This window comes from Dipodomys spectabilis, unplaced genomic scaffold (genome assembly GCF_019054845.1).
Source record: "Dipodomys spectabilis isolate Male_0828 unplaced genomic scaffold, ASM1905484v1 ptg000137l, whole genome shotgun sequence".
Taxonomy (NCBI): Eukaryota; Metazoa; Chordata; class Mammalia; order Rodentia; family Heteromyidae; genus Dipodomys; species Dipodomys spectabilis.
The window spans coordinates 1,869,545-1,884,621 of NW_024870814.1; the positions used below are offsets into that span (position 1 = coordinate 1,869,545).

Genomic DNA, 15,077 nt, shown 5'->3' on the forward strand with positions numbered 1-15,077 from the left:
AACCACTAGAAAACTGGAAGTAGTACTGTTGTTCAAAGTGGTAGAGTACTAAACTTGAGATGAAGAGCTCAGGGACAGCACCCAGACCCAGAGTTCAAGCCCCACAACTAACAAAAGAAAAAAAAAATAGGGCTGGGAAGGTGACTCAGTGGTAGAGTGTTTGCCTTACATGCATGAGGCTCTGGATTCGATTCCTCAGCACCACATAAGCAGAAGAAAAAAAAAAAAAGCCAGAAGTGGTGCTGTGGCTCAAGTGATAGAATGCTAGCCTTGAGCTGAAGAGCTGAGGGACAGTGCCCAGGCCCAGAGTTCAAGCCCCACAACCAACAAAAGTAAAGAAAAAAAGAAAACCTTTTAAACACACAGCCCCTTCACATCCATTCTTTCTCCTTTTTCTTAAGCATTATTACAGCCTGAGTAGGAACTGGAAAATACTAACAGTGAGGATTGCACCATAATAATATATGTTGTAATGAGAGAAGCAGCCATGCAGAATTGCCATAGAAAATGCAGATGAAAGCTTAAGTTTCTGCGGAAATTAGGCCCCCTGCTCATATGCAATTATTTTAAAGAACTCCCCTTGCTTCTGAGCACTCTTGCCTTACCATAAGTTTGCTATTTAGTAAATGGATTGACATTATCACATTGATGGGATAAAAGGCTTGCTGAGATCTATTATCACTGTTATATACATACTTCTTTCCCTTCTGCCAGTTGATAAGGAAATTGTCTGGGCACCTTTGTGATTCTGTCGGGGCTGAGTTGATCTATGGCTTTCTCTAGCTGTAGTACTCATTTGTATCTCTGCATTGTCAACCTATCATCTATCTACAGACTATCTTTTGATAGTCTGTACAATTCCATGGGAGTCAATCTAAATTCTGTACATAGATCTTCCCTGCATTTATCACTGCTCTCTCAGACCTGCCTTCTCTTCTATTCTCTGCTTCTCTCAAGAGCCTGAACTAATCAGGGCCTCTACCAAGCTGCACTGGTTAAGAACATTTGATTTTGAAAAAAGAAAATGCTTCTTTATTGTGACATATTCTCCTAGAACTATGTTCTTTTTACTCTACTAATAACATTATTTCCACAAAGATGCTACCTGACTGTCAATGACTTAGTGGATCTCTGGGCTTACAATATCTTAATGTTCGTTTGATTTGAGTCCACATAGTATTACAACCAGAAGAGTTCCCAGTTGTCCCAATTTTCATATCTTATTAAAGTGAAGGTCATTTTTGGAGGAAAGGACACTTCAGTACCTCTGAAAAACTTAAATCACATCTAAAATAATTTCCATGAAATTCACAAGTCACATCCAATGCCATGCTAGAAAAACTCCCAAGGGATGGTTTGCAGGAATTTGGTGGCACCTTTAGGACGGCATGTTTGCTGTTCTCTGTCTACTACCTGCAACTGACAAAAGAACTTAGAGTCCAGATGTAGGACCTTCCCTCTTTCTGGTGCACACCAAGGTATAAAGTCAGCATCAAATGGCAGTATATTTAGTGACAGATTTCGAGGTGTGTCTAAGATTCAGGGAGATTCCATCTGTCCCAAATTGTCAGCAGGCAGGCAAAGGATTTCTCTAGTTTTAGGGAGGGAGCCATATCTTTGCTGAAGAGTTCTAGAATTTATTTTAGAACTCTGTATTTTTCTTAAGTATATTGTTACTGCTACTCTTTCTACCTTAAATTAGAAGTGTGTGTTCATTATCAAACTCATGACTTCAAGAATGGAATGAATATAGGGTATCTGTATGCTTTGAGAGTCTATTACTTATATTTTATGTACAAATATTCTGAAAATCATGAATGTTTCTGTAAATCATAATGATTTACAAAATATTAAATGATAAGTGACACTTTCTACTTTTATTCAATTAAATATGAATAACTAAGGTTTATTTTACAAGTTACCTTGTATGTTTATAACACTTTAATACTGAACACTTATAAATTTGTTGGATTTTTTACCCTTTCAGGTGGAAGAGGCCCTGGAAGCTGTGAAAAATGCTACCAATGAGCAAGACCTTGCAAACCGCTTTAAGGAATTTGGAAAAGAGATGGTGAAACTTAACTATGTAGCCGCAAGAAGACAACAGGTAAGGAAGGCTGTAGAAATACTGTGGTGGTGAATGTAAGTAAGAGGTCACTTGCATCTTCCTGGCTATCAAATACCTTAGGAATCCGGGATCTCAAAGACTGCATCCTGCCTGGGCCAGTTGGAATACTGGATAATCTCTGGTCCTGTCTTTTATGACTTGCAGAGACCACCTGTTTTTATTGATGAGAATTGTCTACCAGCCCCACCACACTCTTTCTGTCCACTGTAGGAAAAGCTCAGAGGCAACTAAAAACAAACTGTAATGAGATGTTATGGTTACGCTCAGTTAGCACTGCTTAGAATCAGGTTTTATCTCCTAGTCTTTGGGGTACCCCTTTTCATATATGTATGCCTAGATTGGGAGGAATGTAAAGGGTAATTTTATAAATATGAGAGGAAGAGTGCAGGGAAAATAAGGCAACAGAGAGGGGAGGGAAGGAGGAAAGAAGGTGAAGAATGGGCCCACTGGGGAATGTGATTCAGTATTCCCATGAAAACTACTGATCTCCCATTCCCTCTGCCTTTACTTTGCCTAGAGATCCTATCCTGCATTTAAAACAATTTTATCATTGGATGCCATTAGAATTGTGTTCACACAATTTTTCAAAAAGCACTTCCAAATGTGTAAAGGCTTGTTGAAATTATTTTCACCCATCCTTTTGACTGTCTTCCAGAATTCTTTAACATTGATGACGGTTCTCATTAAATCTTCATCAACAGGAAAGTTCCATTCAGTAAACATTTGTTTTATGTTCACTCTGTGCCAGGATGAGGAGATGCTCGGATTACAAACTAGACTACGATATAGTCCTTTTTGTGCCAAGTGTGATTTTAGTGTATATGATTTTTTTTTTTAATCCATCATGGGTCTTAAACTCTGGGCCCAGACATTGTCCCTGAGTTCTTCAGCTCAAGGTGAGCTCTCTACCACTGATGCCACAGTGCCACTTCCAGTTTTCTAGTGGTTAATTGGAGATAAGAGTTTCATGGACTTGCCTGCCCCAGCTGGCTTTGAACTGTGATCCTCAGCTCTCAGCCTCCTAAGTAGCTAGAATTACACGTGTGAGCCATCAGTGCAGAGCAAATGGTTTAAATTGCTTTTATCAGCAGCAGTCTTGTCAAAAGGAATCTAGTGTGATGGGCCTTATGGTAATATAAATAGGAACAGAGTTGCTCTGAGCACAGTGGAAGGCCTGGAAATTGTTTAGTTGAAGCAACTGAAAGGCAGGACCTCTTCTCCATGAACCAAACAAGAGGTTAGGATGAGAGGCAGGGGCCCCGGCTATTCATTCTCACAGGATATTTGGAACCTCTTGTTAAGTGTATGATTCAAAGTTCAAAGTCTAGATGTCAGCTTTATGTTGAAGTATTATTTTAGATAGGTTGCACCGAAAGGGCATGGTGTGGCAGAGGGGAGGAGAAACTAGGGGAAGAAGCTGATGAGATCTAGGGGACAGACAGGGGCGATCTCCATCCCCTTGGTAACAACAAAGGTGGCAGAAAGCATGCAGTAAAAGTACATTGTAAAAATGGAGCACAGAGACGCTGCCACATTGAATGGGTGAGTCAAGAGAGCAGACAGCAACTAGATTGTTCCAAGGTTGGAGTCTGAGTGAATGGGAGAAGATGGTGGGTCCACTGAGAAGATGGTAGGTCAACTGACAGTGTTGAATTCCTGTCTGAAATCAGTATGTCATACTTAAACGCATTGATTGTGAGATTGTTACATACAATCTCATTTCATATACGATGAGACTGCAAATAGAAAAGTTGTGTTGGTGAGGGATCAAAATAGGTAGTTGGCATTCAATCCATGAGAGTATGGGATATACATATGCAAAATACGTAAATAAACTTTTTATTTCTTTAATACTTTGTCTCCAATTAATTTGGAAAAGAATGGAAAAGAATTTGGTAAGAAATTAAATAGAGAAAATGAGTAATTGTCCTCTTATCCTGTCAGCCACATACACACACAAAAAACTAATGCTCATTTGTGATATTATCTTCCAGTTTTTTGTCCCCATAGTTTAACATATTTATAGTACTATGCATATGAATATGCAAATTGTGTCTTTTTAATTGTTTTTTTTAATTTTTTAATTGTTATTATAATCCCCTATTATGCTCATGTCATTTTATTTTTCCTGAAAATGCCTTCGTGTAAACTTCACCTGTTTTCTGTGTTTTGCCTGTGCAGGAGTTGAAGGACCCTCACTGTAGAGATGAGATGGCGGCTGCCCGCGGGGCCCTGAAGAAGAATGCCACAATGCTGTACACAGCCTCGCAAGCCTTTCTGCGACACCCAGATGTCGCTGCCACAAGAGCCAACCGAGATTACGTGTTCAAACAAGTCCAGGAGGCCATCGCTGGCATTTCCAATGCCGCTCAAGCTACCTCGCCCACAGACGAAGCCAAGGGCCACACGGGTATTGGCGAGCTGGCTGCAGCCCTGAACGAGTTTGATGTAAGCATGGCGATGTTTTCGGAACCTATGCATTTACACAGGGAAAACAGTGTAATGAAAGTAGAAAAGGACACCACATAGAATATATTCTGATTTTCTCTTATCGGAAAATTTTAACAGTAAGATAAACTAAATATGTTCTTGTAATTAGGAGTTGAAAATATTGCTAGTGCTATTTACTTGTCTTTGAAGATAACCATGGTTAGGAAGGTCTGATCATTTTTAGTTAGATCACAGTTCGTCCTTGAGATGAGCAACTTCATTGTTAAGATACACATGCTACAGGCAGACAGAGATGGAGCACAGCTATGTTGTGCCTGGGTGAGAAACTATCTTCTGGATCTCCACTTTAAACCAGTGATATGCAACTATGTTTTTCATGTGACCCAGTTTGGGAATCTGGTCTTCCTTGGTATGGCCGTTCTCAGGAGGGACGGTGACAATGCTTGAGACACTCATCTGCTGTCTGGTGGTTTGTCACAGTGAGGGATACAGCAAGATGGTAGCTCACTGTGACTCTGCCAGCTGCCAAGTCACCCAAGTGAGTGAGTAGTCACACATCATCAACTGCCCAGAGCAGTGGTCCTCACTTCCCCAGGTCCAGAAATGGGTCCCTCTGTGGATTCATTTATTCTGATCCATGGGAGCCTATATGTGTTGTGAGAGGTACAAAGGTTTATAAATAATCGGTATCTGCTTTCAAGGCTAAATCCTCCTCCTGGGAAACTGAATGCATTGAGCACCACTTAAGACATAAAACATAATTCTTAGGACACAAAGTAAGTTATTTAATGGCTGCAGAGAAAAATTTTTTGCCTGCCTTTGGATATGTTGACAATTTTTGGCAGGGAATGACTAGTTGGCTGCTAGAAAAGAGGATCCAGAGCAACACAATTGCTCAAGGCATAGACTGGATGGTATAACTCGAGAATAATGATCACATTTTATATCCAGAGAGTTCTTTGCAGTGTCAACAGAGGTCTCTTGTCTTTCTCTAATGTAGTCATTATGTATGCGTTTGTGTGTGTGTGTGTGTGTGTGTGTGTGTGCATATGTGTGTGTGTGTGTGCATTTCTCTCTTTGAACTCAGGCTTAATGCTGTTTTTCAGGTTTTTTATAGAGATTAAATTTTATTTTTAAAACTTTTATTAAAAAATTGGGATTTAATGTTATGTAATTGCATCTACATTCGAAAGGGTAACTGTCAACCCATAAAAAATAGTGAGAGACATGAATTATTCTGCATTTCCCATAATGCAGAATAATAGACTAAAGAACAAGTATACATTTATTAGCTTTGCCTCATGACTTACTTTAATTTCTTATGTAAGCTAGAAGTTCAGTGTAGATGTGAAAGACATAAAAGTAGAAATACATTAGTTGGTATTTTATTCCTTTAGTAAATAATATTGTGGCAGCCTTTTTTATAATGTACAGGAAATACTAATTACAATTCTGGGAATTGTTTTAGAACTCAATAAAAGATTGTTTTTTTCAGGAATGAAAAATGAATGAAACCCTATTTTAAGGGTAAAATGAGCAGTTTAGTGCCTGTGATGCTAAAATACTATACTACATTGGTACAGTCATTTTTAAAATACACATTAAAACAAAGTGACTCACTTAACAAAGCAATACAAAATTACAAAAAAAATCTCAAATGCAAAATTACTTTTTAGTAGTGCGTTGCAAATATCAGAATTGTGTATTATTTAGGTACATTGTGACATACTTGCGCTTCTATGCTTATAATTTTTGTTTATAATCAAATGGTAAACAACAAATCAGAGGAGAAATGGAGCAGCTTGGTAGGTAGCTCGAGGTCAGACAGACAGACCTTCAGTGACCTTCTCTGCTCAGGCCATCAGGCTCCAATTCCTATTTTTCACTTTGTCTCCAGACCTTTTTTACTACCAGGAGTTATTTTCTACAGCAAATTTTAACAAGTGAATCATCGCTGTGAGATTGCCAAAGGCTTTTGATTCATAAAAGCTAACTTAAGGTCATCTGAGAAAAATCGAGTAGCCAGCAATGTCAGCATGATGACCTTAGAACACCATCCTGTTACCACAGTGATATCTTCATGCTATATAAAACAGGTTTTGGGAAAAGAACACATGAATGTAGTTAATTCATAAAGTAATTGCATAAATTACTTCATACATTATAAAATTAATAGATGACTTAATGAGATTAACTAACGCACTAAATTTATTTTTACTTATTCCACACACTAATATTAACTAATATTATGTTAATTAAATATTTATAATATAAATAAAACAATTATATTAGCTCAGTATATGAACTAGTATTTTATTATCAAATATTGTTGATTTGCTATCTAGGTAAAGTGTGTCACATAGTATATATTACAGATTATTAAAAACGTGGAACTGTCTGAGTCGTAATTCAGAGACAGTAATTCTGATGGTTTCAATTTCTTAAGAATTTTCAGTTAATGAATACAATTTAATTTCATGACTTTCTCAAAAGTAGTCATGCCAGTAGGCTATTTAATTGATAACAAACAACATAATTAACTACTTTAGGTTTCTTTCTGATATCATAAACCTAGATTTCCTCAGAGGTAGAAATCTTCCATTAAAACTAATATGCCACTTCTCTTTATGGAAGAATTATATTTTTTTCTTATAGTTGAATGATTAATTTGGGTATCTTTATTTTCAAGGAATGCTATCTTAAAATTGATTTACAATTCACAGACATCTATGTTATCTTAAATCCCACTTTCAAATTATATTAGTTTTTGTTATTATAACAAAATACTCAAGATAATGAGGTCAGAAAGAGGAATGGTTTCTTTTCCTTACAGTTTCAGAGGCTTCAGTCTATATATATTTTTTTTTTTTTGTCGGTGGTGGGGCTTGAACTCTGGGCCTGGGCGCTGTCCCTCAGCTCTTCAGCTCAAGGCGAGCGCTCTACCACTTGAGCTACAGCGCCACTTCCGGTTTTCTGGTGATTTATTGGAGATAGGAGTCTCACGGTCTCTCCTGCCCGGGCTGACTTTGAACCGTGATCCTCAGATCTCAGCCTCCTGAGTAGCTAGGATTACAGGAGTGAGCCACCAGCGCCGGGCTCAGAGGCTTCAGTCTATTGTAGGGAATCTATTGCTTTTGTGTCTGGGATCGACAGACCACTGAATAGGCGATACTGCTTGTCTCGTCCTACCTAGGAAATAAAAAAATAATATGTATATTTTAAACAGAAAGAAGGGGAAAAGTTCTCAGTATCCCCTTTAAGGAATTTCCTGATATGACCAGAAACTTTCCAACTAGGACAACTTCTGACAAGTTCCACTAGCTCCCAAGATCATTACAGGATAGGGACCAGATTTTAACCCATGCCCTCTGTGGCATAGTTATCCAAACCTTATCACAAATCATCAAACAAATTGACATTACGTTGAGTGGAAAAATTCAATCTTCTTGTTATTAACTGTTGTTTTAACTGTGCTAGGGTTTGAATTCTTAGAATGGAATTTGCTCAGTTCAAGCTTTAACATTTGTACCATGTCTGTAGTCTGGCATTTTGCTTGTAAATTGGGGATAAAGTCTCTCAGACTTTTCTGCCCAGGGTCTCTTGGAACCTCAGTCCTGTAGATATTAGTCTCCTGAGTAGCTAAGCCTACAAGATGTCACCAACAGTTACCTGGCTTTCTCACTAACTTTGCTATCAATATTCCTTGTTGATTCTTACTTGCATGTCAATGTTTTTGCAATGTCTATAGAAAAAAATGTCTTTGTATCACTGAGGTAAAGGAAGTATGTATTTTACACAAAGGTAAAATAATATATTTTCATAGCATAGCCATCAGATCCTGAAAATGAATTTGAAACTCACTTCATCTAAGCAGCTATGGAGATGTCAGTCTCATTTGCTGGGGTATAGATTTGGCTTTGACTTTAATAGTCAATTCGAGCAAGGTAAAAATTAGTAGTTTCACATTTAGCTGTCTAAAGCCACAGGATTGATTTTTAACTGGGTAGTTATAATTGCAGCTCAATGCTTGGTGCCCTATTTTTGTACCTATGTGAATAGTCAGTGTACTGATTAATGAAGCAAAAGAATGAGGGGGAAAGGCATTTAACAATTTGAAACTGTCAAGAGAGTCTTTAATGGTAGAACGGGAAAAAAAAGCAAAATGACTGCTAATCAATGGGAAAAAGCACTCTTGTTTGAAATGTGGCAATGTGGAGTAGTTAATTCTACCTAGTGAATCTATCTTCCAGATAATGCTGCAAAGATTAAAATAATAATAATAATAATCACTTCTCAGAAGCAAGTCATATTATAATGTCAACTGGGACTTCTAGAAAAGTTTCTACTGTGAGAGGAATATTTAAAGTTCTTCCCAGACTTTCCTTTATTTGAGAAAAGAGAACACCCTAGATCTTGATTTTGTAGGTAATGAAGCTGTTGTGGCAAAAGTAAATGGACACAAGTCCAGACTTGAACTTTCTAAGCCTTATAAAATTAAAAGTGACATTATTCCTGACCCTGTCTCATGATCTAAAACAACAAGCAAGATCTAGAATTCCTTGTGCTTCCACTTTTGACCCTTGACTGCTTGCTGAGGCCCCACTACCCCTAGGACCTTGTTTCATTGGTACTTATCTTTTTCTCACATTCTGGGTTTCTGATCATCTGATCCATCCTACTTGTCTGTGCCTACTGCACTCCTATTCCATAACATAAAATAAGAGGAAACTAGTTAAGTGACTTCTCATACTCTCATACTTTCGCTCTTTTTAGTATCTGAAACATTCTGTAAAGAGTCTTTTTCTTCCTTCTCTTGGCTAATCACAACATGGGCATCCACTCTGTTCCTACCCCACACTGTGCTACATGTCAATGTTTGCCCCATGGTCTCAGGAAACTTACACAAGAAATCTAACACCTTTACTTCCCAGTTTTCAACTGCTTCCTATTGTATTCACTATGATCACATCTCTCTACTCTGTTTTACTATCGCTGTCACCTGTAAGGTTGAAATTAATGCACTGGAGAAGACAATGTGTTCCCAGTTTTATAGAGTTGAAAGTCCACTTCACAGTTCAGATTTACTCAATGAAGTGTGATGAAGTGGGGTCTCTTTAACATTTTGCCTGGGCTGGCCTCAAACCTTGATCTTCCTGGTATCTGCCTCTCAAGTAGTTTGGATTATAGACTTTTCCTTGCTTCTTTTTATATTTAAACAATTTTTCCTTTCTTTAATTGACCTGTAATTCTATTAGTGATCTGTATGATGGATGGAAGAGCAAGAAGGTCAACATGAGCAATGATGGAATCTTCCTCCCAGATCAAGGGATGAAAGGCAGGTATGACTGGCAAGAATCAGGCCTAGACTATCCATGAGGATGAATAGACTGTCCTCTGGGCAGTGGTTCTGTGCTGAGTAGTCGCTGTCCAACTGGTTCCTTCACTCAGGGCTTCCCACAAAGTTCTTGTTCATTGTGGGAATCAACAAGGACCATTCTCAGAAATGAATCTCAGTGGCAGAAGTGTGAGTGGCAGCTTCTCACAGCAGCCCATTTTAAGCCGGACCCTTAAGGGACATGGAGAAGAGGTTGCAAAACCGTGCGAATATCCACATGACTAGGCCAGGGTTTGGAGGTCCAATACTGTTATCCAGTATGTGTGGAGACCTGGAATACTATATGGGTTAGTTAGGTTAGAAGCCCAAATACGTGAGCTAAGGGATCTTTGTAGAAAGAGTCTGAGGAGGTTTGGGCTTCTGAACAGTGAAATAATGATCTCTTTTATTGTTTCCAGGACCAGGTGGATGCTGTGGGGAATTTCTGGTCCCTCTGGTTCCTCAAGAAGCCATGAACCAATCAGACATCTGACTGGTTCAAGAACTTTCAAAAGACTTTGTAGAATCTTGATATCTCTCTACCACACCAGGAAAAGGGATGATGGGTAATTAGAAGAGGTAGTTTTCATCAAGTATCTTATTCAGCCTTTTCTCTTCTTTTTTTTCCCCCTGTGGCAATCAGCTAGCTGTTCTTTACTTCACATCCCTTCTCCCCTGAAATACCACAATCCCATTTTGAGGACAAACATCTACAAACATCACATCAGGTTATGAAGATTAAATTTCATTAGCTTTGTTCTATTGAAATTAAGTGGCATTAGAACGAGGAGCCAGTCCAATCAACATAGTGTAGATACTTTTAGAAGGAAAATGCAAAATGGAGCTAATAGGTTCCAAAGCAATTAGTAAAGTAAAAGACAGATAAACAAAATCCAGTGAAAAGATCCCTCTGCAAACAGTCTCAGGCAGTAAAACATATTCTGGAACTCATGCCAGTGATTAACATGTACACAGTTATTATATCTGTATGCCTTTAATACTTTTGTCACTACTCTTCAATAATAATCTCTGCAATGATTCTGTAAAATGACTCCTATTGAGAGGCCACAGGAAGAACCTAGGAAATATCATAGGCAAAGAAAGGTCAAGGATTAGGATTCAGGCTATGCCAGGCTTTGTAAACAGTCATTATGACCATGAGTGACTGAGGTCACATCTCTGGGCCTTGGATTTTAGCATTATTTAAGATCATTTATTGAGAGCATGCAGAATGCTAAATGAGACATTAACAGTGCAGGTGTACAAGGTAGTATGGAAGAAAGGTTACTTACTTGTATGTGTGAGGGCAAGGGAGAGATATAGAGGGGTTGGGGAAATATAAACTTTCTGTAGTAGGTGATGAATGACCTGATGCAAAGGATGAGAATTCACGCACTGACTATGAATGAGACTGGGTGCAGCAAGAAAGAATGGCATAGCCCACAGGAGCCCCACTTGGTAGAACGTCCATGAGATACTTAGACAGGAAAGCAGGGATCAGGATATCACATTGTGCACAGGCAGAAAGGAGCTTCTGGAAAGCTCTATGAGCCTCTTAGGAGCTGGGCTTTACCTTGGTAATATAAAGGAGGAACATAGTCAGCTTTCTGATTTTTTTGGTGGTACAGGAATTAGAACTCAAGTTTTCCTTTTGATAGGCAGGTGCTCTAACTATGCCTCCTATCCTCTTTGCTCTGGCTATTTTTGAGATAGGGTCTCTCACTTTTTTGCCTGGACCAGCCTGGACCTGTGATTTTCCCCATTACAACCTCCCAGATAGTTGATGGCTTGTTTTAAAGACCCTTGTGTATAGGGGATGGAGAATGAATTTAAATAAAGGAAAGCTGCTGGAAACGGATGCAGGTGTGAAACTATGATTATCTGAGGACTCTCATTGGAGTACGAATTGACAGAACTAGGTGGATCCACCATATCAAAGGGGCAAAATCAATAAGTCTTGACTATTTTACTTCTTATAGTCATGAGTTGAAATATTGCTTATTTATTTATTTATTTATTTATTTATTTTGGTCAGTCATAGGATTTGAACTCTGGGCCTGAGCACTGTCCCTCAGCATTTCAGCTCAAGGCTAGCGCTCTACCACTTAAGCCACAGTGCCACTTCTGGATTTCTGATGGTTTATTGGAGATAAAGAGTTTTATGGCCTTTCCTGCCCTGCCTGGTTTTGAACCATCCATGATCCTTAGATCTCAGCTTCCTGAGTTGCTAGGATTACAAGTGTGAACCACTGGTGCCCAGCTTGAAATAGTGCTTTGTAGTATAACCTTTTCGCTAATTAATAAGGCAAAAGTTTGTATAATTCCAGTTATGAAATCTTGGGAATTTTCAGCCTTTTGTGGGAAATTTATTTTTTTACATGATAGCACTTACTGCGTTAGGGTTTTTCTAGTCCTTAATTCACTTACATACTCATTACTTGACTTATTAAATGGCTAAACTTTTATTCAGATACACATGAAAAGTCTGAAATTCTAACCCTAGGATTTTTGTAATTTAGACTAAGCTATTTACTGAATCTAACTCTTATTTCATACATGTCATGTTCATTTTACTTTAATTGTTTGTGAGGGGAGGAGGGGATGCTGGTATTGGAGCTTCAACAAAGGCCAAGAGGCCGTCCCTTAGCTTTTTCATTAACAGCTGATATTCTACCACTTAATAGCTGTATTTCTGACTTTTTCATAGTTAGACATAAGAGTCTCAGAGACTTTACTGCTTGAGCTGGCTTTGAACTGTGTACCTCAGATTCAGCCTCCTGAGTAGCTAGGATTGCAGGCATGAGCTACCAGCTCCTGGCATCATTAATTTTTTTAAATTAGACATGTCTTCCTATAATGCCCAAGATGTTCTTAGACTCATGTTTCTCCCATTATAAACATCCCCAAGTGTTGAGATTACAGATTATATGTATATAATATGCAATATTATATAAGTAAATAATCTTAGGTTTTAAAAAGAGAATTTTCTGTCTGACCAGGACACATTATCTGTAATAACTGGAGTTGGCAGGGCTTTGCAGTTTTTTTTGCCGTTCATTTTTCACTCCAGTGGGCACTTTCTATCTTTTCTTCTTTGCTCTGTAAAATTAAATAACCAAAATCACCCTTTTAGCCCTTTGTAGCTACAAGCATTGGTGTTAAAGCATTCACATTCTCTATCAAACACTGACATCTGGTGGCCAAACAGAACACTAAGAAACACTCCAATTGGCTCTTGTATACTTGTCCACCTCTATTAGGATATTAGTGTATACTGGGCTATCCAAAGCACTGAAACACACATGTAGACATCAAGGGCTAGAAGTGTGGCTCAAGTAGTGGACCTCCAGCCAGGGGAGAGTGCAGAGTCCTAAGTTTAAACCTCATAACTTCAAAAAAAAAAGACTTGAGGTAACACTGATCAAGATAAACTTTTACACAGAAATTAACTTGTTGAGTTAAAATCCCTGTATATGGGGAAGATGGTTCAGTGGTAGAGCGCTTGCCTTGAGCTGAAGAGCTCAGGGACAGCCCCCAGGCCCTGACTTCAAGCCCCACCACTGACAAAAAAAACAAACAAACAAGTGCTTGCTGTGCTTGAAGCCTCATGGTTAAAATCCTGTCCCTGTCTTGGTACTCCACAGTATGATTAGGAAAATAAAGTATATTTATTTCAGGTCTGGGAAGGTGGCTCAGTGGTAGAGCACTTGCCTTGCATGCTCGAGGCCCTGGGTTCGATTCCTCAGCACCACATAAGCAAAAAGAAAAATCCAGAAGTAGCACTTTGGCTCAAGTGGTAGAGTGCTAGCCTTGAGCTGAATTGCTGAGGGACAGTGCCCAGGCCCCACGATTGGACCCAAAAAATAAAATAAAATAAAATCCCTGTATTTGAATAAAGATATAAAAAATAAATTAGAAATGAAAATCACAAATATGGACATCAACTAGTTAACCTTCTTTCAGTAATGTTATGGAATGCATGACTCAGTCTTTGGGAAATCTTTGTAGAGCCCTGGGATTCTGAGAAAGATGGGTTCAGAGCTCGAAGGAAGAGAAGTGCAAAGTAGGGTGGAGAGTTGAGGATGGGCTGAGGGGGTAGGTCACCCAGAATTTGGCACAATAACTTCCCTGCCTTCTGAACTCTTCTATTTCTCTCTCTCTGATGAGCACTGCTTATCTAGTATCATTGCATAGACTCCTTACATCTTGCTTCTTCCTAAGGTTTTAGCCACCTATGAGAACTTCCTGAAAGTATAATTTATATTTCTCTCTTTTTAAAAGATAATTGTCCAAATCTGGGCTCCAGTGGCTCATACCTATAATCTTAGCTACTCAGAAGGCTGAAATATGAGGATCATAGTTTTAAGCCAGCAAGAAAGTCTATGAGACTCTTATCTCCAATTAACCTAAAAATGAACAAAACAAACCAAACCAAAACAACAACAGCAGCAAAAGAAGTCCGAAGTGGAGCTGTGCCTCAAATGTCAGTGTTAGCCTTCAGTTGAAAAAGCTGAGTGCCCAGGCCTCAAGTTTAAGCCCTAGTACTGGTATACATGCATGTTTCTCTCCGCCTCCCCCCCATCACACACATAGATGCCAATTAATTTACTTTTTAAAAATAAAGGATAATTGCTCCAAAGAAACATCCCAGCAGAATTTAATTTTCTCTTGCACATTTCACTTGCTATATAAGGACCTACAGAAGTATTGATTAGATTTGAAATAGTATCTTATTTTGTGTGCCAATACCAGGTCTTGAACTCAGGGCCTTGTGCTTTCATTAATATTGTATAATTGCCCCTTAAATACTTACTTGTGCCTTCTATGAATGTTTAATCAAATTATTACTTTATCACATTTCCAATCATTTTTTATCTTAACAGTGAAAATCTATAGTTTTTCCAGTGTGATTAATTTCCTCTTTGGAGAATATTGACAGACTTTTATATATCTGAGTTTACCTTTGTTATAGAATTAGTACTAAATATAACCACAAATACTGAGGTAGTTGCTGATCCCATTCAAAACTATCAATGTGTGGTGACAAGTATAATTTTGTCATCAATGCATTAGTCATACTTTAAAATTTAGGAACCAAGTGAGTTTTTGGATCTAATAAACTAC

At 38.4% G+C, this 15,077-nt stretch overlaps 1 protein-coding gene across 5 annotated transcripts in view; it reads left to right on the top strand.

Moving 5' to 3' along the window:
- The window catches only part of Ctnna2 (catenin alpha 2), a 1,105,512-nt gene that overhangs the window by 344,861 nt on the left and 745,574 nt on the right, over nt 1-15,077 (top strand). For all 5 annotated transcript variants that reach the window (XM_042690427.1, XM_042690430.1, XM_042690428.1 and 2 more), the window contains 2 exons: nt 1,988-2,107; nt 4,310-4,576. In XM_042690427.1, coding sequence (XP_042546361.1) covers nt 1,988-2,107; nt 4,310-4,576 — 387 coding nt within the window. The remainder of the gene's footprint in view (nt 1-1,987; nt 2,108-4,309; nt 4,577-15,077) is intronic.